The 22,639-nt window shown below is 39.2% G+C and overlaps 1 protein-coding gene across 6 annotated transcripts in view; it reads right to left on the reverse strand.

Moving 5' to 3' along the window:
• The window catches only part of CTDSPL (CTD small phosphatase like), an 81,782-nt gene that overhangs the window by 12,142 nt on the left and 47,001 nt on the right, over window positions 1-22,639 (reverse strand). For 2 of the 6 annotated variants that reach the window (XM_018089223.2, XM_018089221.2), the window contains exons 3-6: window positions 16,537-16,569; window positions 13,238-13,291; window positions 10,000-10,101; window positions 5,322-5,378 (exon numbers count right to left, since the gene is read on the reverse strand). In XM_018089223.2, the coding sequence (XP_017944712.1) occupies window positions 5,322-5,378; window positions 10,000-10,101; window positions 13,238-13,291; window positions 16,537-16,569 (246 nt within the window). The remainder of the gene's footprint in view (window positions 1-5,321; window positions 5,379-9,999; window positions 10,102-13,237; window positions 13,292-16,536; window positions 16,570-22,639) is intronic. The other 4 variants (XM_018089225.2, XM_018089222.2, XM_018089227.2 and 1 more) reach the window with 2 other exon arrangements.

A 22,639-nucleotide genomic window follows, 5' to 3' on the forward strand; every position in this document is an offset into this window, starting at 1 on the left:
AGTTGTAAGAAGAAAGGTAGCAGGATCCAAGTTACTCCTTAATAATGAAGTTTTTAATTCTTTAGCCTTAAATTATTTTTTTGAGGGCACAAAAAGGGCACTCCAGAGTCTTAACTAGATAGTTAGTGCTGGAATTTAACATTCATTTCCCTTCTAAAGCCCAGTGTTTTCAGCCACAGCAAAAGAAGACTCCTCTTTGCTCTCCATCCCTATCTATGCCCGTGCTGGCGAAGTATTTCCACTTGGAATGTAATTACAAACTCCCTGCCAAGGATATGAACTTTGCTGCTTGCAACATAACCCACCTCCTCCATAAGGAGAGCACACAGTAAATCAACCCTGGAGCTGCAGCCCAAGAGCTCCCAAACCACAGGCTTGTGCTGTATTTGCAGGCAAGTCCTTGCAGGAAGTGCTCTTCTGGCTATTTGCAGGTCTCCTAATGCTGCACCTCCTCAGTGTTTAGCTGTAAATACACAGCATTTTAAATTGTGCTGTCCCCCTTCTGCAGTTCAGATCTCCTGCTCCACCAAAGGGCACCCACAACCTCCTCTACTTGAGTTTCTTGCTCTTTTGCCTTAAATCTTCCCTGCTGGGATCTGGCCAACAGATTTGCTTCCCATGTTAAATGCCTGATCAATAATAAATGTCATCTCTTAGGATGAAGTCTCAATAAACTTTCTCTTTAATTATTTCCCTCTGTAAAAGGCCTTAATTCCTCCCCCCCCCTTTTTTTTTTAACAACACTGATTTTTTTTTTCTTTGGCAGAACAACATATCTTAATACTTTGGATGGTTATTCTCCTTCAAGTTTTCTTTGGGAAGTCCTACTTAGCCCCTGGAAGCAACTCCAAGTGTACTGGTATCCTGGGCTACAAAATCTCTTTGGTTTACTTCACATAAAAAGCTTTCTTCAGCTGACAGTGCAGCTCTTTTCTCCTCTTCCTCCTCATTTGGAATTTTTTCCCCCTTTACTTTGTTAGTGGCTGGACTTGAATCTCAATGCTGCCTGGTTATTTGTGGCTTGGCTTTTTCTTCTGTTGCCTGATGGCTTCAGTTTAAGTCTCTAGACTAACTGGCTCCTGGCATTTTTCTGAGATTTATATACTGTCTTTAGGGCATTAAAAAAAATATATATCCCTCCAATTTTTTTGTGTATTGTGTGTTAACTAATTTCTTCCTTATCACAGCAAGAATTTGGAGGAATACTGTCTTCTTTTTATTATTTAAAATGAACCCTACTCTCAACATGTTAAGCACAAATCAGGCAGTAGGCATGTTTTCACAGGATTCTCACAGCTGCTAATGGCAGAACACAAGTAATTATCTTTAATTGTTCCCAAGCATTTTGTATTTCCACATAAATTTTCTATACCTCAAAGCAGTCTTAACCCAGAGAGACTCAGGGTTTGTGAAACCAGAGGAGAAACCCAGCTCCATTTTGATCAATTAAACGGGACACAAAGAATTGCCTTCCAAAACCCGCTTTACAATAACAAAATCTACCAACTAATGACCAAAAAATCTGCCCAGGACAACTCCAACTCCCGTGATCTCCCGTTCCGTGGGCTGGTGCATCTTCTGAGCAGAAAATAACACACGTCCTCGAGCCTCCTCGTGCTGGGTCACACAGTTGTGGTTGTCTCCCAGTGCAAGTAACCAAGAATAGGCCAGTTAGAATGGATACAGCCTATCCTGGATTACTTGAACCAGGCCACAGCCTTCCATAAGGAAATCCATGGATTTTATGCTTTACAGAAAGGAAGTTTATTATTCAAACAGCGTTTTCCCCCCACACTATTAAAAAACATTTTGTATATTACACTCAAAGTACACAGGTCAAACGTTTCTTTAGCTTTCAACAACTAAAACAAGCAATTGTTAACTGAAATTAAAAAACTGAACACTAAAAACTAGTTTTACTCGACAAATTAAATTTAAGAATGAAATTCCAAGTAACACCAAATCAAACTCCTCCTGGCTGCCTCCTTTTACACTTTGACACTGACAGCAAGGCACAAAGGCACTGCAAGACATTTGGATAAAAGACAAAAGGACAACTATACCTTAAAAATCTTCCCTTACTGGGGATTAAAGCTACATTTAACGTGCAGTTTCTGATCTGGGGGCTTTGGTCACTCTGCACTTGTTCAGTGGGAAGCAGCTCCAAAGGCAGAAGTTACATCAAGGTTGAACATCTTTCCCCAGCCACTACTTCCACCCTCAATAAGCCTCCTCTCAGTTGCAGCACATTTCACTGAACTTCCCACAGTTTATCCCTTATAATTTGGTAGAGTGGGAGACCAGCTCTGGTTTCCTTTTCTCCAGAGAAGCAGGGTGAAATGAGAGAACTGGCCAGAGAGGGTCAGCTCACATTGGAACTGCCCTGCTGTGTCCGTACCATCATTCCCAACACGAAGTGTGGGATTCTTCTCCTGGAATTCCAGCTGCCCTCAGATGGGCACAGTCTCTGCAGGCATCTAAAGGCCCACAACAGAAAGAAAGGGAGGTGCTTCCACATGTGATTTATTTCCTTCTAAAATCAAATGACAAATCCTTCCCAAAGATAAGGTAATTCAGACCAGAGTAAGAAAGATGGGAGAGGGAAAAGGGGTGTTCAGAAAAGCTGTTTTTTAATCTGGGAAGCTCGTTTACCTGAGCACCCTTTAAGATGATGAATTATCCCTCCCTATATAAAAAAAAAAAGAGTTTCTCTGACCTTTGGATTATAAATTATGTAAGGAAAAACAAACTCCCCAAACTAAAGACAGTATTTTTTTTTGAATACCTCTGCTGAACAGCAAAAAATACAGCATTTACCATGAAAAAACTTGTCGGGTATGCAAATCTCAAAACTCCTTCAAGTGCCCAGCAACTGAATTTGCCACAACTCGTGTTGTTGGTGCACGAGACCCGACCAATCTCACATTATTTCAAATTTCTCCCTGAATGGGCACTTCTGAAATGGTCGTTTCCCTGTTTGTTTTCCTTGGGGTTTTGTCCCTAAGGCAGAGTTCAATGACTACAATAATCTGTCAGACCATCTCGTGCCTGATAAGGTACCAGGTTTACTGGTAAAGCAGGTAGGGATATGCACTGTGGACAGGATGGTTCCACAACATCTCACATGCCCCGTGGTGTTTTACACAGGTGGAAGTATTTCCCAAGGTCAATGATTAATCTTTGAGTGTATGAACTGCTTAAGAAAACGGACGAGCATTACCCAGATGACAAATTCTGAGAAATAACAAATATTGTTCATGTTTATGCTCTAAGTGATTGGAGAATTACAGGTTTGAGGCGGGAACAGGTTGTCAAAGCTCCACAGCCTGTGTTAATGCACAGACTCAGCCAGAATATATCCCTTTTTGCCCTTTAGTTTGTCACAGTGTAAAAAGAAAAAAAAGATTACTGAATGACAGAACATTACTTTGCCTACAGAGATGTTACAAACACAGACTTTGCTTATTCAGTGTGCCACGTAAATTACCTTTATTTCAAGAACCACAAATTCCTTACAATTAACTTCATTTTGACCACCCAAATGTGACTGAGGTATTTACCTATTTTAAAGATTAAGAACTGGATATTTTAAGAGATTAAAAACTGGAAATACAAAAGGGATTAAGCAATTTCCTTGAAAATTATGCAGGAAGTCTCCAGCAAAGCACAGTCAGAGACTCATTTCACTTGATCTTCTCTGTCAAGGAGAAGGAGATGCACAAATCCACTCCCTCTGGCCAGTTGTGGGGTTTTTGTTTGTTTGGGTTTTTTTTTTTTGTTGCTGTTTTCTCTTTGCCCCCACATGCAGTCACCTCAAGTGCCAAACTGCATCACGTTTGGTGAAGAATCTGAGAGTTTGCAGCAGGGAATGGAAAAGCAACTGGCTTTTGAAGTGCTTGACTGTAAAGCCCAGATAGTCTTTTACTGAGATTTGTTTCAAAATGTAAATATATCACCTTGACAAGCTAAGTGATGAGAATTCTAAGCCACTCAAAAATTCACTTTCAAAAGCATTCTACAAAGTTTTAGGAGAGAAAATGTCTGTTTTACAGCACCAAACACAACTAAAGCCCACATCAAATTAGGATTGACAGTATCACAAATCTCCCAAAACATCACTTAGTGTTTTAAGCATCAGCTCTGCTGAACGTTACAGGTGTAAGTAACCTAGATATTGAGTTTTTCTACATGAAACAGGCACAGTGTAAAAACTGTCAAAGCAACTATTACTTTAAAGCATGTTTCTGTCCACTGACTGATATTTAGTAATTATTTTAAGAGTGACAATTGCATGGGAAGTTTTCATAAGAGGAAATTAAATGGAACTATGAACTTTACGATCTATCAATTAGTCCAAGATTAAAATAAAAAACTCTCTGTCCAAGTAAAAATAATACATATAAAAAACCCCAACATTTCAACAATTAAAGTTCTTAAAAATCTCCATTAAATCACATCCAGGGAAGATTTGCAACTCAATGACTGCATTATCTGTAACCTACAACACCCGGCAGAGAAGATGCTTCAAACAATTTGCAAGGTTCATGTATCAGAAAGGCTCAACTTCAAATTAACCTGCTTAACTCATCTCCAGCAAGAACTTCAATGTCTGTCTGAAGAGGAAAATTTATGGCACTGTAATTTCTCTCATTCGGGGGTTTCAGAAAAGACTCCTGATTAAAGACCAAGCTAAAATACATGAAGGGGATTGATTTTCAAATTATGGGTGTTTTGCATTTACTGAAAACCATTTCTCAGAGCCATAAGTGAAGTTCTTAAAGAGTAAGACATAAAAATTAGTCTCCTCGCAATTTTGTCCAGACCTTTTAAAATATGCTGAAGTATATAAAAAAACCCTCCTATCAGAGGAACTTTGATTACTTACAGGAATAAAAGGGGACAGGAATTAAACACAGACTGCCACAAAAACCTGAGGAATGTCTGTTCTTCCTTACTACCTTTGTAAAGTTTGGTCCATATGAGCTACCAAAAGACATTAAAGCCAACTTATGTCCTGTTTGCCTTGGAAGGAATGAGAAATGCAGTATTCAAGTAGCTTTTTCTGAGTTCTAGTCATGTTTGAAATCCCATTCTTAGATCATCTGTTGTTTGAAAATGTTTTAAAATTGACAAAGAATCAAGTACTGAAGTCCTGAGACAGAGCTTCTACCTGATCAAACAGGGATGCCTTTCTGGATGGTACATTCCAGAATACACAGTTTTCGTGTTTTGCAAAAGTTACTCAATGCAAAGCAGCAAATGCAGGAAGAGAACACTCTGGGACACTCAGGACACGATGCTGAAGGAACAACAGCACTTACCTGATGTATGGTTCCATCGATTTCGACAGGAACGATGAAATCAGCATTGCTAATTGGCTGGAAAGAATGACAAGGAAACGACCAACATTAAAAACGTGATCATTAAGAGGGAGAATTTCAGAGCTGTAAAAGGGAGGAGCACCTACTTCTCAGGAACAAGTTAATAAGCATTACTGACTGTACAAATTCACTCTGTGTGTGCTCTTCACACACACAAGTCAGAAGCCTCACAGTTGTATTCCTGGATGCTGCAATTCCCTCTTCTCTCATATTTTGGAGCTTCATGCAACATAATACACTTCACTGCCTGAATAACCCCCTCTACCACTGAGTCTGTTTACCAGGAAAACATCTATTTGGCTAAACTCTTCCACCAAGTCTGTGTGGATACTTGATAATCAAGAAAATCAGCTATGTGCTTCACATATTCTATTCTGGGTCATCAAGTAGTAATTAATTAAAAGTAAAGACAGTGGTAACAGTAATACCTAATGGTTATATCTGAATATAACAAGACTCAAGTTGTATAGCTAATTGATTCTCAAGATGCCACACTTCAAGAACCAATAGCAATCAATTTAATCATGTAAAATTGCATTTTAAATCCAAAGGGAAGAGCAGACACACTCTGCCCAAGTCCTTGAATCCACTTTTCTAGCCTGTCGATCACAACTTATTTCTTAAGACTTACTGAGAAAAACTGCTGGTCAAGTAAAACTGCTTTGGAAAGCAGGAAAGTGGCCTTGTAGGCAGTTTAAGAGTACATAATCTAATCTTGGCTAGACAGCAGTGGTAGTTGGGAACACGCTGCTAACAGTGTTTACTAGTTCAAATGGACACCCAGCTTGGCAGAAGCCTTGGGTACAGCTCATGCTTTATGTCCATGATAAAAAAGTAGCCATGTAAACATGCCTGGCTGAAGCTTGTAACTCATTCCATCATCTGCAGCTTGGAAATGGCTGAGACAGAGCTGCCAAATACAATTTTAACATGACTGATTAACAGACAATATGCTCCATGGATAAGAGCCTAGAACGAGGGCTGGGAGCAGTCTGGTAACTGGTGTTACTAAGCTAAGGCTGGAAAACGTCTTCACTCAGCTCTACTACACTTGTACAGACCTTCCCACCTGGTTTTCTGGATCAGACTGATCTCAGGAACCACCAAGAAGACGCCCCTGAAGAATCTGTGAGACTAGAAACAGACTTCAGACCCACTCAGGGGGGCAAGGGGGTGCCAAGAAAGCAGAGAAGTAGCCAAGGTAAAGAGCAGATCACAAAGTGGTGAGCCTCAACAGGTGCTCTGTGAAAAATGGTGGGAAAAGAGAATCTGCAGGATGAACCTGACAGCATCACTTTGATCCCATTCCCTGGAGAAACAAGATTCTCACTGCACTATGAACAAACCTTCCTACGAGGAGAGCAAAACGACCGCAGGAATTTCTATGGAGGGCAACACCCTCTCTCAGGAGCAAAGTAAAGAGGAAGATGGTTTGATCTGACACCTGGAAGTGCTGGGTCAGAGGGCAAAGGAGAGGCTGCATGGAATCTACTTGTCCTGACCAACCAGTACTGGCAACCAGACTCTGGAGCAGATGATGCTGGAAAACTCTACCCTGCCGATGACCCCTGTGTGAGTATAACCTGAAGATTTCCTCAAATACACACAGTTCAATCCAATTTTATTTTTTTTTTAGCTGACACTGAGCAATTTCCCCTTTCTGCTTCAGGAAAAGACAGAGGGGAGGCTTCCATCTGTTCCCTAAATGGAGCCCCTCAGATAGAGAAGGTACTCTGCAGCCTGTCCAACAGCCACAGAAAAAGTACACAAAAATGTTCTGAAGCTTCACCTTAAAAAGAAACCCAAATAAACTGTCAATAAGCCTCAGCCACCAGTTTTCCAGTGGGTGCCAGCTCCCTGCAGACTTTGAAGAGGCTTGCACACACTTGAAGAATTTATATATGCATGACTCCCTTAAGCAAGAGAAATACTCTGCAGCAGCAGAAAAAGAGGAGGTCACTGCAAGCTACTGAGGTTTTGAAATCCACTGATAAAACTACAGCTTTTACAAAATTTAATCCTAACAGTAGCTACACCAACCAGATGTCAGAGAAAAAAGCACATTCTGTTTAAACAATTTCCATTTTTTTCCTAACAAATAAAAGCTCGCCCTTAGACTTTGCAACACTGACCAAACTACTCTTAACTACATATTTGCTTCCTCCACTTAAATTTCAGGTACTGTGTTGTTTTCTTGTTGGCACAAGTGATAAGGAAAGGGAGCATGGACTGGGGTTCTGTGCTTTGTCGTGGTGGGGAGAGAGGAGGAAAGTCTCCAACAATTTGCTGGATGAAGGTTTCTGGGGTTGTGCACACGAAGCACGTACGTGCCTCCAGCGGGAACCACAGAGGCAGCCTGGAAGGAGACAATGTATTTCCACTGAAAATCTTCAGTTAGAACTGCTTCTCTTTTAATAAAAAGTCAGCATTTTAAATGTTCTGAGAGTGTTTCACAGCCAGTTTTGAATACGACTGCATTCCAGACTTGCATGTGGTTTAATACATTTTACACAAAACCGTGTTTACATCTCCTTGATTTAAAAATTTATTACTTTTGCTTCTATTATTGTTTCTATGATGGGAATGATAACTATCATGTCTATCTATTCCTTTTTTACTCTTGCCAAGGAACCCCAAACTTTATTCCTTTAATATGCACCTAACATGAAAGACTAGTACCTCCTTAAAGCTTCACAAATATGCAGGGGCATAAAATAGATGAGAATTACCCTCCTTCAGATGTTGCTGCTTTCATAAAAGAGCACTTTAAATATTCTGCCTCTCTGGTTGTGTTAAAAAAACATGTAATCTGCATTTGAAATATGAAGCCCATTTCATAACAGAATTACGAATTCTGAAGTATCAGGTGTTTTAAATAAACCCTTTTTTGTACTAAAAAATCACAAATTTATGTATGCTTTTCCAGCTTTTAAGTGGAGACCTGCTTGGTTAGAGCAGATGTGTTTTAATGAAAAAAAACCCACCAAAAATACCCCCAAAACCCCACAAACTAAAAGAAATTGCAGAAGTAACTTGATTATCCAGGCAGAGCAGGGTGCACAGAGGGGTTCAAACCCCTGCTCTGCTGGAACATATTATTTTTGATGATAATTAATGGTCTTGATTCAGTTGAAGCATTTCCCTTTCTGAAACAAAACCCAAACAGCACCACTGGACAGTGCCAGCCACTGAACAATTAAAGCCACTTCCTCCAACACTTGGTTTTCTCTTACACACCCCCCTCACAGGGTTTTATATTAAGATAACACCTTTGTAACCATAAGACTACTACTGCAGAAACTCCAACATCTGCCTAACACTACTGACCTCACACAAAACCGGAACAGTTTTCTTTTCCTAAGACAGAAAATTATTCAGTGCTCATCATTAAGTAGAATAATAGTTTAATTTTTTAAATATCTATTTAATATCATTTAAATGCCCATTAAATATAATTTGAATGTTACCCACAGCATTCAGAAAGCAAACCTGTATTTCTACCTTTCAGATAACACTAAGCCTAAAACTTCATTATTATTATTATATAAATTTAGATTTTTAAATTCAGCTTTCCCTCCCTACTTTTGGTTTTTGGTAAAATGGGATGGCATGGTTCCTCCCTTCCCACTCCAGCTGTGTTTCTCATCTCCCTGAAAAACTCCCCAGTGCAAACTCAGTCTGGGTATAGAAGACAAATCTGGCACTGAGGTTGAGGGGTTCCTGTGCACCACCATAAACTTTTATATACCATCAGGCACCATAAAGACAGAGAAAAATCTTAATTTCAGTTTGAGGCAGAGGAGCATTTGTTCTAATATCTCCATATAAGGTTTTCTTTAAGCCAACAAAGACAGCCTGTTGCCAAATTCTAACCACAGCATGAATTACAGTTTGCATTTTAAATGCTGGCAACTAACTAGTGAAGGATTAAAAAGTGGTGTTTAAAGCCAGCAGTGAAAAATGGAGTGCAACAACTAGAAGAATATAAAGGTAGTAATTTTAGTTTGCCAGTAGTAAGGTAACTATTAATTCTCATAAATTCTCCAATCAATGTATAAAACCAGCAGATGCTTTATCATGTATTAGATTTGCTAATCAGAAATGCTGTCAGTACTCTGAGCCAACGGATTATTTCTGAAGCCTCCCAATTTCAGTACTACTTAAACAATCGAAAAATACCTCTACTTCCACCCCATGCTGAAATCTGAGGGGTTATAAAAGTTGCTTCTCAAAGGTGACTGACTCAATAGCAACAACTAAAAGGTATTTGCTTTCTTGCTCTGAAAACTAAATATCAAACCCATATTTCCATAGCAACACATTTTTTATCTGTTAAAATACAGGTTCTTGCTGAAATACTTAAAGCCATGAAGACAATACCTATTCCAGGCCTTGTTGCAGCCAATGTGACTGTCTCAGAGTCGAAACATAAAAAAAAATATGTGCGTCCCTCCCCTTACAGCTAAATTAGGATGAATAACCACAGAAGCAGCAATGAGAACTCCCAGGCATCCTGGGAGAGCCTGTAAGACGAGTTCAAGTGTTAAGAGGCTTAACAGTTCCTGCAGCATTCACTGACAGATTAAAGCTGCAAGAGATCACTTTTGAATTTACTTACCTTAAATGAACTGTGCACTAAAGTTTCATCTAAATCAATGACCACACACTTCTTCCCATAGTCTGATGCTGTCAGTTCTGGCAGGAGGTATTTAGCTGGTGGCTAAAAACACAAAGACAAGAGGAAGACAACAAAGAAAAGTAAAACCTCTATCCAAGGGGCACTCTTCTGTCAACATTACTATTCTAGCAATTACTGGGAGCTGGAATACATGACTTGAAATTCAATGCTTTTCTGGGATCATCTCAAGTACACATATGGAAATTAATGGCTCATGCAATTGCAATACCCATACAGACTTTTTTAATATTATTTTTTAAATGAGAGGCTTGTTTGGAATGACCTCCAAAGCACTGAAAATGAAAGTGGTAAAACATCATCACTAGCTAAGAAAACCCAGGGAGAAATAAGACATTTGATACAAAAACATCTTTTTGTAGTGACCCCTTCTCCTAATGCCTGGTTTTGGTTGCTGTTGTTATCCTATTCCCAACAATGCCATTTCCAGCCATATCAGGCTGAGGGACATTTACACAAATCGTTATTTCTGTTTGCCAGGAAAGGTGCTGAAGTGGAGGAATCCATCCTGAAGGAAGACAGCATTATTAATTTTTATCTTCTGGGACATGTCTTCACTTTCATTTGCACCACTTGTGAGGGCAATGACCAAATTTCATGTGGATTATGCTCCCAGTCAAGGCATTAAAACTGCAGTAAAGAACCTAAACTAGGCTCTTGTACAGCATGCTGCCCTTTCTGAAAAATGGTACCAATTCCTTGAATTGACAATTTTTCTGAAAGCAATGCAGACAATCTCATATTCTTTGGATTGCTCATTTCCCACTTTAACACCCCAGTTAGCAATAAAATTATGGTAACTTTAGATTTTAGTACTGGATACTTCCTGAAATAACAGAAGTGGGAGAGAAAGCTTCCATTTGGAGCTGAAACACTGCTGCCTCTCAAAGAGGGTTTTTTTTTGATGAAGGAAAAGGATTAGCTTTATGGAAAAGTGTCAACAGGGAGAAGCTCAAGACTGAGAGGAAATTAAATTAATTTAAAATTGGGTACAGAACTCTAACTTCATTCTTTTGCTACCTTTTTATCTGTTCATGCAGTGTAAGGATGCATCTATCGTGGTTTTGTTCCTTTCAACAGCCCTTTAGAGAGGTGAGGGCAGGGATCTGAGGCCACCCCTGTGCAGGTGACACACAGGTTGAGTCAGACACCTCCACACACCCTCTGGCTGCCAGGACAGATCATCAACCACTGACTAAATTCAGACCTTAAGCTGACAGATACTGGCCAGTGATGCCTAATAAGTTCTTGTTTAGAGGAAGCACCTAACAAATGAGATTCTGGACTTAAATAAAGTGTCTTTAGCTAAAACAGAAGTTCTTGGGGCATTTTTAGGAGTGCTCGCTGCACTTGATTTAGTTCCTTACAATTAATGACGACAACAGTTCCTTCAGCTACCAAACTGGAAGCTGTCTTGTGTACAAAGCCACTTGTCTCAACACATTTTCTCTCAGCACAAATCTAACAACAACCTTCAAGAAAAAACAGCTTCTGCCTAATGCCTGTAATGGACCCAATCCATCACAGTCACCCAGCCAGGCTCAAATTTATAGGACACCCTTTCTAGGTTATATAGACAGTCCCACAACTGCTTCAGCTCTAGCTCTGCTTGTTGGCAACTAGGGTCAGACCTAAAGAATTTTACTTTCTCACTTCTTGATTTCAAAGCCTAAAAGGTATTTAGCACCCCACCTCAATTTTTCACAGCAAGGAGGATCCAAATTTGCAACCTGAACAGACCAAAAATTTACTGAAAGAAAAATCCAACCCATTTAAAGACAATAATCTTCAGAACCTGTGTTCTGACACTGATTTCTTGTCTTTGAAGATGCAAAAAAAGGAGGAACATCCCAAGAAACCTAAAGCATATTTTTTTCTTTTTAAATAATAGTTCAGTTCATTTTTGTACTCTTAGAACTGTATCTAGTTCAAATTTTTGACTACGTTAATCTGCACCAGCAGTTCAAAGCCAGAAATTCCTTCTGCTATATGAATTCTTTATCAAACTGAAAATACCTATAGTTATGAAAAATATATGGGAATAGATATTCTTCCATACAAAATTATGCTATGAAAAATAGGAGCCCTGTCTTATCAAAGATATCTTTAGTTTTTTATCTGGAAGCTGTTATGCCTGTCATCAAGAAAAGGATGGACATTATCAGGGACTGACTACAAAACGTGAGAACCTTCAACTCTTGATAACCTGAATTCCTTGACTGCATCTGAGACAATCCACGCCCATCTTCTTCAATCACCTGCACCCTCTGCTTTCTCAAAAGCAGTGATAAGAGTTTCTCTCCCTTTTCAGTATTGCTTTAAGAAATAATGTGCAGTTATTGACCTAACTTTACCTAACAAGACCAACCCTCAAGGTTTTTCCTGGGGAAACACCAACCCTCCTACAAGCTTTGGCATCTTGGGTTCGATCTGATCCAGCTTCCCTAAGTTCACAGCTTTGAAGTTCAAAAGAAATGTGTTTCCATTTCACAACCTGTGTCTCCAGTTGCCCTCAATTGTGAAAACACATTTGCACCCCTGATAATCTAACAGGGATAAGGAAACTATTCTGGAGTTGAAGTCACTACAAGTTGTGAGGTTGTTAAATAGCTGGTGTAGGACTCTGGAGCATGGATGACATTTTTGAGGCTTTAGGAACTTAAAGGATTTGTTTGTAAAGTATCAGTCCATTTGTTTTGCTGTTCAAGCTTTCTGATCTAAAGCAATTTCCACATGCCAAGAGTAGCAAAGCTTTGAGGCAGAAACAAGCATTACTCAACACTGTATTTTAATTTCTTCATTAACAGAGACATATCCAAGAAGAGTTCTAATTACCAGATTTCCACCATAGTTAATAGTTATGGATCTTTTACAATTTCCTTTTTTTTTTTCCCCCACATAGTAGCTTTAAAGACATCTAAGATGATTAAGAATATTTAATAGTGGCTAACAGCAACTCATATTTACTATGCAATACTCTCTGAAAGGCTGCAGACTTCCACAGAACTCAGCAGAAAAATAACACGTGGTCTCTCAGTACTGTTAAGTCCTAGCTTGGTCTTCAATTCCAACAAGACATAAATTGTATACAAGTTAAACTAGTCACTGTTTGGGATTTATGCATTCCAGCCAGGTCTCATGGCTGATCAGCTCAACAGACCTTGTAGTGAAACGACTGCTGCACTGCTTCAGTCCCGTGGAAATAGTATATTCCCTAAGAAAAAAAAAAAAAAAAAGGGGGTGGTGGTGGCAAGAGAACAGGACTTTTGGTTGAAGCATAAACAGCTGGTCAACACAAATCTTTCAGAAATTTACTGTATAAAACAATCATCAGCTTTCTTCCCTGTAGGCCCATATTTCCCACAGAGACAAGTATCAGAATTAATAAGCCCTTTTTTGTTTCCTACACTGGCAATGTTGTCGAGCCTAAGTGCAGCACACTAATTCACTGTTCGTGTTCCCTTCAACTCACACTCTGGGTTGCCCTCCACAGAGCTAACAGCTTCTCCCAGCAATTACACAGAGAAATACTCTTACAGGAGATAAATGATTTCTACTTAGAACACAGCTGCCAGGAGATGCCAGCTCCTGTTATGGAACAGGCAGTTCCCAAAATTTCTTCTGTAAGTTATAACAAGGAGTTGTCTAAATGTACGTGAGGACAAGTGAAAATCCCAGTGATAAGATTTAACTTCCGCAGGGATTCTGAGGGATAATTCTGGTACCACTCCTTACCAGTGGTATTTTATACTGAACAACTATTCAGGATGTTGCACGAGTGTGGCTTTGTATTTCCATCTACCTCTGTGTTCAAAAGAATTAAAAACAACGAAGCTGCTATGGGTCTACTTTGATTTAGGGGTTGGAACTAGATCACCTTTAAAGTCCCTTCCAACCCAAACCATTGGATGATTATATGAGATACAAACAGGATGAAGTTCATATTTTAAAAACCCCCAAAGTAATGCTGGTTCTATTTTCTGAAGAACCTAATCTAAAGCTGGAATGTTTCTTCCTCAGCAATTACCTCAATCAATAACCAAGCAAAAAATCCATATTAACTCAATTAACTTTAAATTTATTGCAATTAATACAGGACAAATCTGCTTAGCAGAAGATCTCTTTCACTGCACTGCACATATAAATGCATCGAAAAGCAACACAAAACGCACATAAAGCAATGGAAGCTTTCAAACAGGTGATCTCAGCAGACAGCCAGGTTTTATACAGGCATTATAATGCTCCAAAAATCCTCCCATTTTGACTGGAGGTTTCCACTTGAAAGTTTATTGAGTGGGGGAGTGGACAGAGCACTTTTCAGAGTCACTGAGGGGTTTCTCTAAGCACTTGAAGTGATGACATTTGCAAGGAGCCTCGTAAAAAGTAAATGTCCACTTAATTGTGACCAAGCTCACTCTGTGTTTAGAAGATTTTCCTCCTGGTTTGTATGAGCCATACAGTTCAAACAGCCCAGTTCTCACCTCTATGTAGCAGAGCATCAAGAACTTCTGCCTTAATGGCAGTTCAGATTTGTCTCAGAGGGACCCTCATGACAAACAGCCCTTGGAAGACCGGCAGAGAAACACTAATTTTAGGTGGTTTTTTTCCTAATATAACGCTGCATTTCCTTTTCTACCACTTTCTCCACATGCAGCTCACTTGTGCCTTTATTTAGATGATGACATACTAATGCTAGCTGGGCCCTGTCTGACAGCCAGGAGCACTGTGATACTGGGGAGTAAATGTCACACAACTGCCCGCGGGCGATGGTTGCTTGACAACACTCCCAATGTCCTGCTGGAAGGAGCATCAGATGGCACCAGGGAAGGGGAATTAGTGTGTTTTAAAGTCACCTGCTCGCTGAGAACTCTAAGTCATGGCTGCAGAGATAAGTTAATTTTACTGCCTTATTAAAGTGCTGGGAATATAGGTCAGTAAAATTACAGTTGAGCTTAAAAAAAGAAAAAAAAAAGGAGGAAAAAAAAGAAATCCCTTCTTGAATCATTCATTTCCCTACCAGTACCCAAATCTAACAGAGCACTGCTTTAACACTGCAAAGACAATGTCCTAACAAAGCATCTCATTTCACTGCTGTACCTGTCAGAGGAGCTGTACTCATTTATAATTTCAAAATTCTGTTCTCTTTGAATTCTTTTTCTGTTAATACCTACGCTCACTCTTAGCAAAGATTTTATTCCAGGTCAGAGCACAGCCAGAACATGTTTCGTGTTCAAATAACTACCAGCAGAGCAACAACAGCCACCTAACTGAATTTGGCAGGTATGTAAAAAGAAAAGTAATTCAGGAATCTGTATTTTCATCCATCCAAACTTTTCTATTTCTAGACTTGCATACAGATAAATTCCATGCCTGTACATGTGTGTGTATTCAGACACACAAATCTATGCCTGAGCCATATTACAAATATCAGGTAAGCAACAAAAAGTAATTCCCAACAGTTCCTAAATCCAAGAAAAACTGGTGAGAGAGGGAAGATGTGCACAGTCACAGTGAGCTCCTGACACTTCTGCTCTGCAGCACGGACAGGGTTCTTACAGGGGGGTTTGTAATGTTGGGCTACGTGAGAAGGAAGGGAAAGAAGAAAAAAAATGGTATCTTGGGGAGTATCCAGGTCTTTAAAGGCTACCAAATATCTCAAACAAGAGGGCTGGGTCAGTAACTCCGCACATCAGCACTGTTATTTTCTGGAAAACTCTGCATAATAAAGTATTATAAGCAGCAAAGGAGCTAAAAACAAAAAAGTTATTTTCAGATTTACAAAGCCTAAGCCTTCATCCTCATTAAAAAAAAAAGGCAAAAAAGAGCAGCTTTTTGACCAAAAAAGGTTAAAACTAATTAAATTAAAAGCTTCAGTTCGAACAACTTCTTTTTTTCCCTTCCTTTTATTTAGCCTTGAGAAATAATTCAGATGCCAAACAGCATTCCAAGTTTAATCCAGGCAAGATAAACAGAAATACTAAGGCCCATAAAACAGCGGCTGATAGCAAGAGCATCATCTCAAACAAGGGCAGTAATGCAGCTTTAGTCAGTTTTCCTGAAGTGACTTGTTTCAAATAAGTTTCACAGTTTCTAACTCTTCCTTTCAACTGGAATACTGGGAAAAATGAGAGGAAAAGGTTTTTGTAACTGTGTCTCACATAGTGGTGATGAGTCACCTTTTGCCTCTATTAAAATAAGTAACTTCAACTTTTAGAGCACTTCAAGCATTTCCAAAATGGTAAAAATTCAGATGAAATCCACATAAAACCCAAACTCTTCTTTTAGTCCCTGTGGAACACGTGCAGTTCAATTCATCTCTGAGTATACAACATCACAGACAGAACATAAAATCCTTTTGTTAACATGCAACACAAAACAGACCTGTTAGACTGCAACATAAGATGAAACAAAGCAAAAGTTATGAAAATTATTAAAAGAAAAAGGGATAAAAATACATACACTTGGTATAGGCATGACCTGCATCTGGTCACCCTGGGGAAAAAGAAAAAAAAAAAATCACTGTAAGGGTAATGGCTTTTAAAGGGTAGAACAAAGGTCTGGAGCAGTAAATGTAGCACTCAAACATTTTAAACCAAAAGTTCAAAGTATTCAAGAAACCAGGGTAAAAAAAATAAAAACAAGGTCTTGCATTTTAGTTGCTGGAATGATCTGTTAGTACACTGGTATTTATGATTTTTAGGAGACTGGACTGGTAAAACCCATGCTATGATTAATAAGAGATGGCAATTAGAAAGTACCTGTATTTACTGTAACTTTTTCAGCTTTAAGATCTACTAATGGGTATATTTGTCAGTTTTCACTGCAGCAGCAAGAGGCTGAGCCAGACCTTGGTAGCAGGGCAGAAACCCACTCCTTGAACTGAACTCCACTTGAGACAACTGACTCAGAAAAAACAGCATTTTTGCCCAGGCAATATAAAAACTAACCCAATAAACCTCACTGTCTTCACCCAGAAAGAGGCAACAGTATCAGAGCTCTTCCCATGGTCTCACTTTTTGTTATGTACTTGGGAGAAGGCAAGAAAATCTTGGTCAGATTGACTTCTTCTTCCCTTCCTGGGTCCTGATATACAGAGACAAGGACAGCCCCAAAATGGAGAAAGGCTGGTCACAGGGTCACTGACCCATAAATGTAAGGGATTGTGGAAAATGGGGACAAGTATTTGCTTTTTGGCACCACAGCACAAAAAAAAAAAAAAAAAGGAAGCTGATCCTCCTAGTGTAGATATTACTTAGGTAGGTGATTTAATTCTTGAATACTTGGACAAAAACAGAGGCTCTGACTTCCAGCAGAGCAATTACTGAAAGAGCTGTTTTCAACATTAGCACGGTCTCTTCCAGCTGAAGAAGTCTTGTGCTTACTTGTTTTGATGTCTTACTACAGTGTTGACACATCTCTGACAAACAGAAGTAATTCAATATTAGAGTCCTCTTTTTTTAGTGCTAAAACATCAGAAATTTTTACTGAAGTTCGACCAAAATCCTGAGAACCTGAAGAAGCAACTAGAGAGCAGCAACTACCATGAACTATCAAAACCTTTGCACTAGTAAAAAGTACCAAGGGTTTCCAGAAAAACACACACACATAAACTGGCAAGAATCCAAGTTTCCCTCAGGGCAACAGCAATAAGAAAAAGATTATAATTCAGTACGTTGATGTTCTGTTAGCAGAACTGACTTCCATGGGAATCCAGAACTGAAGCTGCTACAGGACCTGCATTACTGTTTGCTTTATTTTTCTCACAGAATTTCTTAAGTAAATAATAATAATAATAATTAAAAAAAAGCAAGTAAATTTCCTAAGAGGAACTCTAAAAGAACCTCTGCAAACATCAAAAAGGTAAAGATGAGAACAGCAAAAAACAAGCAGAAAGGTAATTGCACGAGTCTGCTGGGAAATTGTGAGTGCTCACCAACAGGCAAATGTTTTTTAAAAACAAGCCTGCTATGGGAAACTTCTTTAAAGTGTCCTGCATCATTTCCTAATGCTTTGGAACAGGAAGGGGAATAGGTCATACCGGTATCGTTTGAAATACATGACAGATGACTGCATTTGTTGAAGGCTTTCCACAAGCTCCTCATGTTGGGAACAGGACAAAGCTGTTCCTAGAATGCCAAAATTTCCCTATTGTATCGCTAAAATAACCCAGGAACTGATTTGTCCAACCATTGAAATCAGGGTTGGTTTTTTTTTCACAGCACACTATATACAGATGAAATGATAAATCCTATCTTTTCCCTTAGCTGTGTAATTTTGGTTTAGAGACACAACATTTCCAGTATCATGTCGTTCATTAATGCTGTCTGTGGTCTTGTGTGGGATCAATGAGCACCAAGTGACAGGCCACATTATTTTGCCTTTTTTTTTTTGAGAACGGTCTGTATTCAAAGATAAGGAGCTGTTTCATTTTAGAGAAAAATCTGTTATTTTGATCAGCTTCATCATATCCATTTCTTTAACACAAAACGTATTCTAGACCATGACAGGTTCTTTAAAAACAGTAATATAGTTGCTGTTGGACTCTTTCATTGACTTTCAATATCAAGCTTTGTCTCTTAATCTAAAGGACTTTTTGGGAGGCAAAGAAGGTCAGAATGAGTGACTAGTGAGAGAGGAACCAAGCACAGCTATGCAGAGGGGGTTTTGTTTTCTAAACAGATCTTCCATACCCTACGTTAATGTTGGCCAACAGAACCAAACATTAGGAACTTTCTTGCTCAGATCAGCAAAGGTTAAGCAGGAGAAAAAGTACTAGGATTTGCATTAATCTCAGTTATCTTCTTCCACACTGGAGAGTGAGAGTGGCTTCCACATCCGTTCAGAAAGCGCGTCATTGATGGTCTCCTCCTCAAAGAGAGCTCGTGCTGCTCCTCAAGGTCTCCTCAGTGAAGGAGATACTACTTTGCCCTCAAGAACGTACTCCCTACAAGCTGTTTTTCTCATCTTGCTGGACCATATTCATGTGGGATAGAGAAGATCCTTCTTCCTGCACTGTGTTAAAAACAGATTCCTGAAGCAGAGAACAGTGCTGGAGACATGACCATAGGTCATCAGAACAGCTTTCCAGCATCACCTTGGAAGATGATGGTGCAGCAAAAAGCAGTGGGGAGAAGGAGCCCTGACTTTTGTAGTCATTAGGATGGGTGAGGTGGGAATGCAGTTACTGGGAAAGCAGCAGGGGCAGCTGCTGCCCCCAGAATAAACCTCCTCCTAATTCTGTCTTCTTCCCTGTTGAGTGTGGATCAAGACCTTCTCCTCTACTCCAACAAGTATAAAAAAACCTTCCCTCATTCATGCTTCATCTCGTTAACACGAGCCATCTGCCTGATTTGGATCTCACTGTGAAACAAAAGCAAGGATGACTCCAGTGGAAGTGGGTTGTGAGTGAAATGGCAAAGTGCCGATAGACTTGCCAGAGCTGCCTCACCCACCAGGGCTGAGAGCAGAGGGAACAAAAAGCTATTTTGCATCTAGCTGTTTTCACCTCTCTCTATCTGGATCCCACTCCTTGAAGCCTGAGTGAATGAAATCTGTTATCTGCAAACACCTCAAAACTCAGATAACAGACTTAACCCAGAAGGAAAAAAACTTACATCCAGAAGCACGCCCAGAAAACGCACAAATTGAGTCAAGTTGCCAACAGAAGAATGGGAATTAAGACTTGAATTTATTCAGAAGAAAACAAAAAACAATCCCCCTCTTCTAACACTCTGGCCTCTAAACAAAAAAATGTGGCTGGAAGGTGTTGGGGAGCTGCCTGCTGCTGAGGAGGCAGGAAAAAATTACCAAGGGTTTCATGAGGCTGAACATTGTGTGCTCCCAGTGACACATCTGGCTCAGCATCCAAGCTGCAGGCAGGCTGATATACCCACTGTCACAGACATTACATCTCCACAATACATCTTCGTGCTGTGCTAAATAGCTGCTGCATTTTAAGAAAAACAAATATACCACAGTTTCAGTAAATACAAGTTATTGTTGAAAAAAATGTTGTATTGAAACTTTAGAGACAGAATGGACCATTCATTACCAGTATTAGAGTCACACTTGGACAAGCAGCTGCTCTGTGAGGAGAAGGTTTAAAAGTGAACTCAATACTTTAAAGAAGTTTTTGGGCTTTTTTTTCCCCCTAGCAGAACAGAAGTCAGTGCTGAAAAAAATTGTTTATTCAAAACCATGCTTAATTTGGGGTTTCTTCCAATCCTATGAAGAAGTGACATGACACTCGACATGTCAAGCATCATCAAGTCACATCATGAAGTACTGATTAATCTGAAGCACTGATTTCATTTTTTCTAGTACAGCCAAATAATAATAATAATAATAATAAAAATTAAATCACACAATGCAATTACTCTGAACAAAATTTCACAACTGTGTTTTCAATTACTTTATAGAATACTCTCCCCTGCTTTCCTTCCTTTTGAACACGTCAGCATTTAAAGAATCAAGATTCCTGATTAGAAGGGAGTCAGCTTGTCACATCAACTTCAGGTTTAAGAATATGCCAGAAGCAACACAGAACAAACACTGAATTCCTCTGAAACAAGCAGTTTTCCCCACTCCTTCCCTTCCTCTGAAGTCTTTATCACCAGTTTTCATGTAACAACTCCAATGAACAGTAAAGACAGAAGGAAAGTACATCCAAGTCATTTTATATGAGTTTCTAGTGGTAACTGTTTATTGAGCAATGTTCTTTGTCCATTTTTGAAGGAAAGGGTCACAACACATGAGCTGACTGGGCCATGGTCAGAGGTGAACTGTGACGTGGTAATTAATTTATAAAACATAGAAGTCAGATAGCAGATATAAGTAAGTGATCATTTGAGCAGCAGTTCAACAGAATTCTAACCTGGCAATAAGAATGATGTAAAAAAGAGTTTTAATTTAACAGCAGAGGGGTTTAAGCAATGTGTTGTCAACCTTCATTTTTTTTCCTGAAACAAGTAATTTGGTCATTCCTGGACACTTAATTTCACCAATTTAGAATCCAAAGCCCACTGTTGCATGTACTTTCCCCCATTACTTATAATTTCTGAATCTAGACAAGATGCTCAGTGTAACTCCATCGAATTCAAGCAGCCTGCACAGTTCTAAAACAGCTCTCCTGGCAAAAAGCACCACCCTGACAGGGTAACAATATTCAAACATACCCAAGTCTTCAATGCTCTTTTTCTTTCTTTAAAGAATTTCTTATTTACACTGTGTTAGTACTCAATAAAAACAGCACATAAAAACATATACAAAGCTTATTAGTCTTTAATACTGCATTTAAAATAGCCATGTCACAGACTTATTTTACACTGAAGAACCACCTAAAAGTTCAGCTGTACTTGATTTCTTCTACAAAGGTTTCAGTATTTCTTCAACAAAAGTTTGAACTCTCTTCAACATGTTCCTTCAATTTTTTAACTCTTTTAAGTTTTAACTTGGCACTTCTATGAATGTTTCTCTTCCACATACTCCTTGAAGTTTTTCACTCCAGTTTTAATCTGTTAATTCTACGAATGCTGTGATTTGTGTCTTGGTCTTGTGTACAAGTGTTGCACAGCTCCAAAACTGCTCACTGAGGCAGCAGAGTGGAGATGGAAACTTCTGTGAACACATGAGCCAATCACTCACTCAAGGCCTAAGATTTATTTAGAAAATAATTAAGTGTTTTAGAAAATACAATCTGGAAACTACCGACTCCAGACCATTTTTACTCATGTTTTCTGTAGCAAAAATAAACTTTGTTTTATGTTTTTCTTTCTAATGAACTCCCATTCTCTCTCAGCTGTAGTTTTGCCAGTAGTCTCACTTCAGCCTACTTTCCATTCCCCAGTACAGTGGAAAGGGAAATTTTATTAGTTTCCCACTCCTTTTGTTTCTCAGATGAATGTGTGTGCACATGCTACACACTACTCAGCTTTCCCTTCAGCACATCCAGGCTGGATTTCCCTCATTTCAGTCAGAATGTACCTTGGATAGCAGAGTAAGTCTAAAAATACATGTACAATTCCTCCTCTTGGTAGAATTCTCAGGGCACTTCACCTCTGCTTGAGCAGTTTCAGCATGAACTGCTCCAGTTCAAACTTCACCTCCACACGTACTCTCAGTCTCCATCACTTTAATCTGCTTTCACCAAGCAGTTCCTCTGCTCTTTCTCCTGAGCTTTTCAGAATTCAAACATAACCAGCAAAATCCAAGCCAGGATAAAATGGACTGGACAAAGGTGGGTAAGGAATCCGCTGCATCAGACATGAAAAATTACATGAAAAGCAGGAGGGTGATTCTGTGATTTCCATTTCTGCTATTATTCCCCACCATGGATACACCTATATCTCCAATTTCAAAGCCCTGGAAAACTGTATGGAAAAGATGGCACTCCTGTGTTTGCCATATTGAACTGAAATTCTTCAGTTCATAAGACAAACGCTCTCAGTGTTATCAGAATTAAAAAGAACATACAGAATCATTATGTGATTCTATGAATATGGCAAAGCAATGTAATTACTAGAATTCAATCAAAGTAACATTTTGCTGTTACACAAAATGCTTT

This window comes from Manacus vitellinus, unplaced genomic scaffold (assembly GCF_001715985.3).
Source record: "Manacus vitellinus isolate BGI_N305 unplaced genomic scaffold, ASM171598v3 scaffold_12_pilon, whole genome shotgun sequence".
Classification (NCBI taxonomy): Eukaryota; Metazoa; Chordata; class Aves; order Passeriformes; family Pipridae; genus Manacus; species Manacus vitellinus.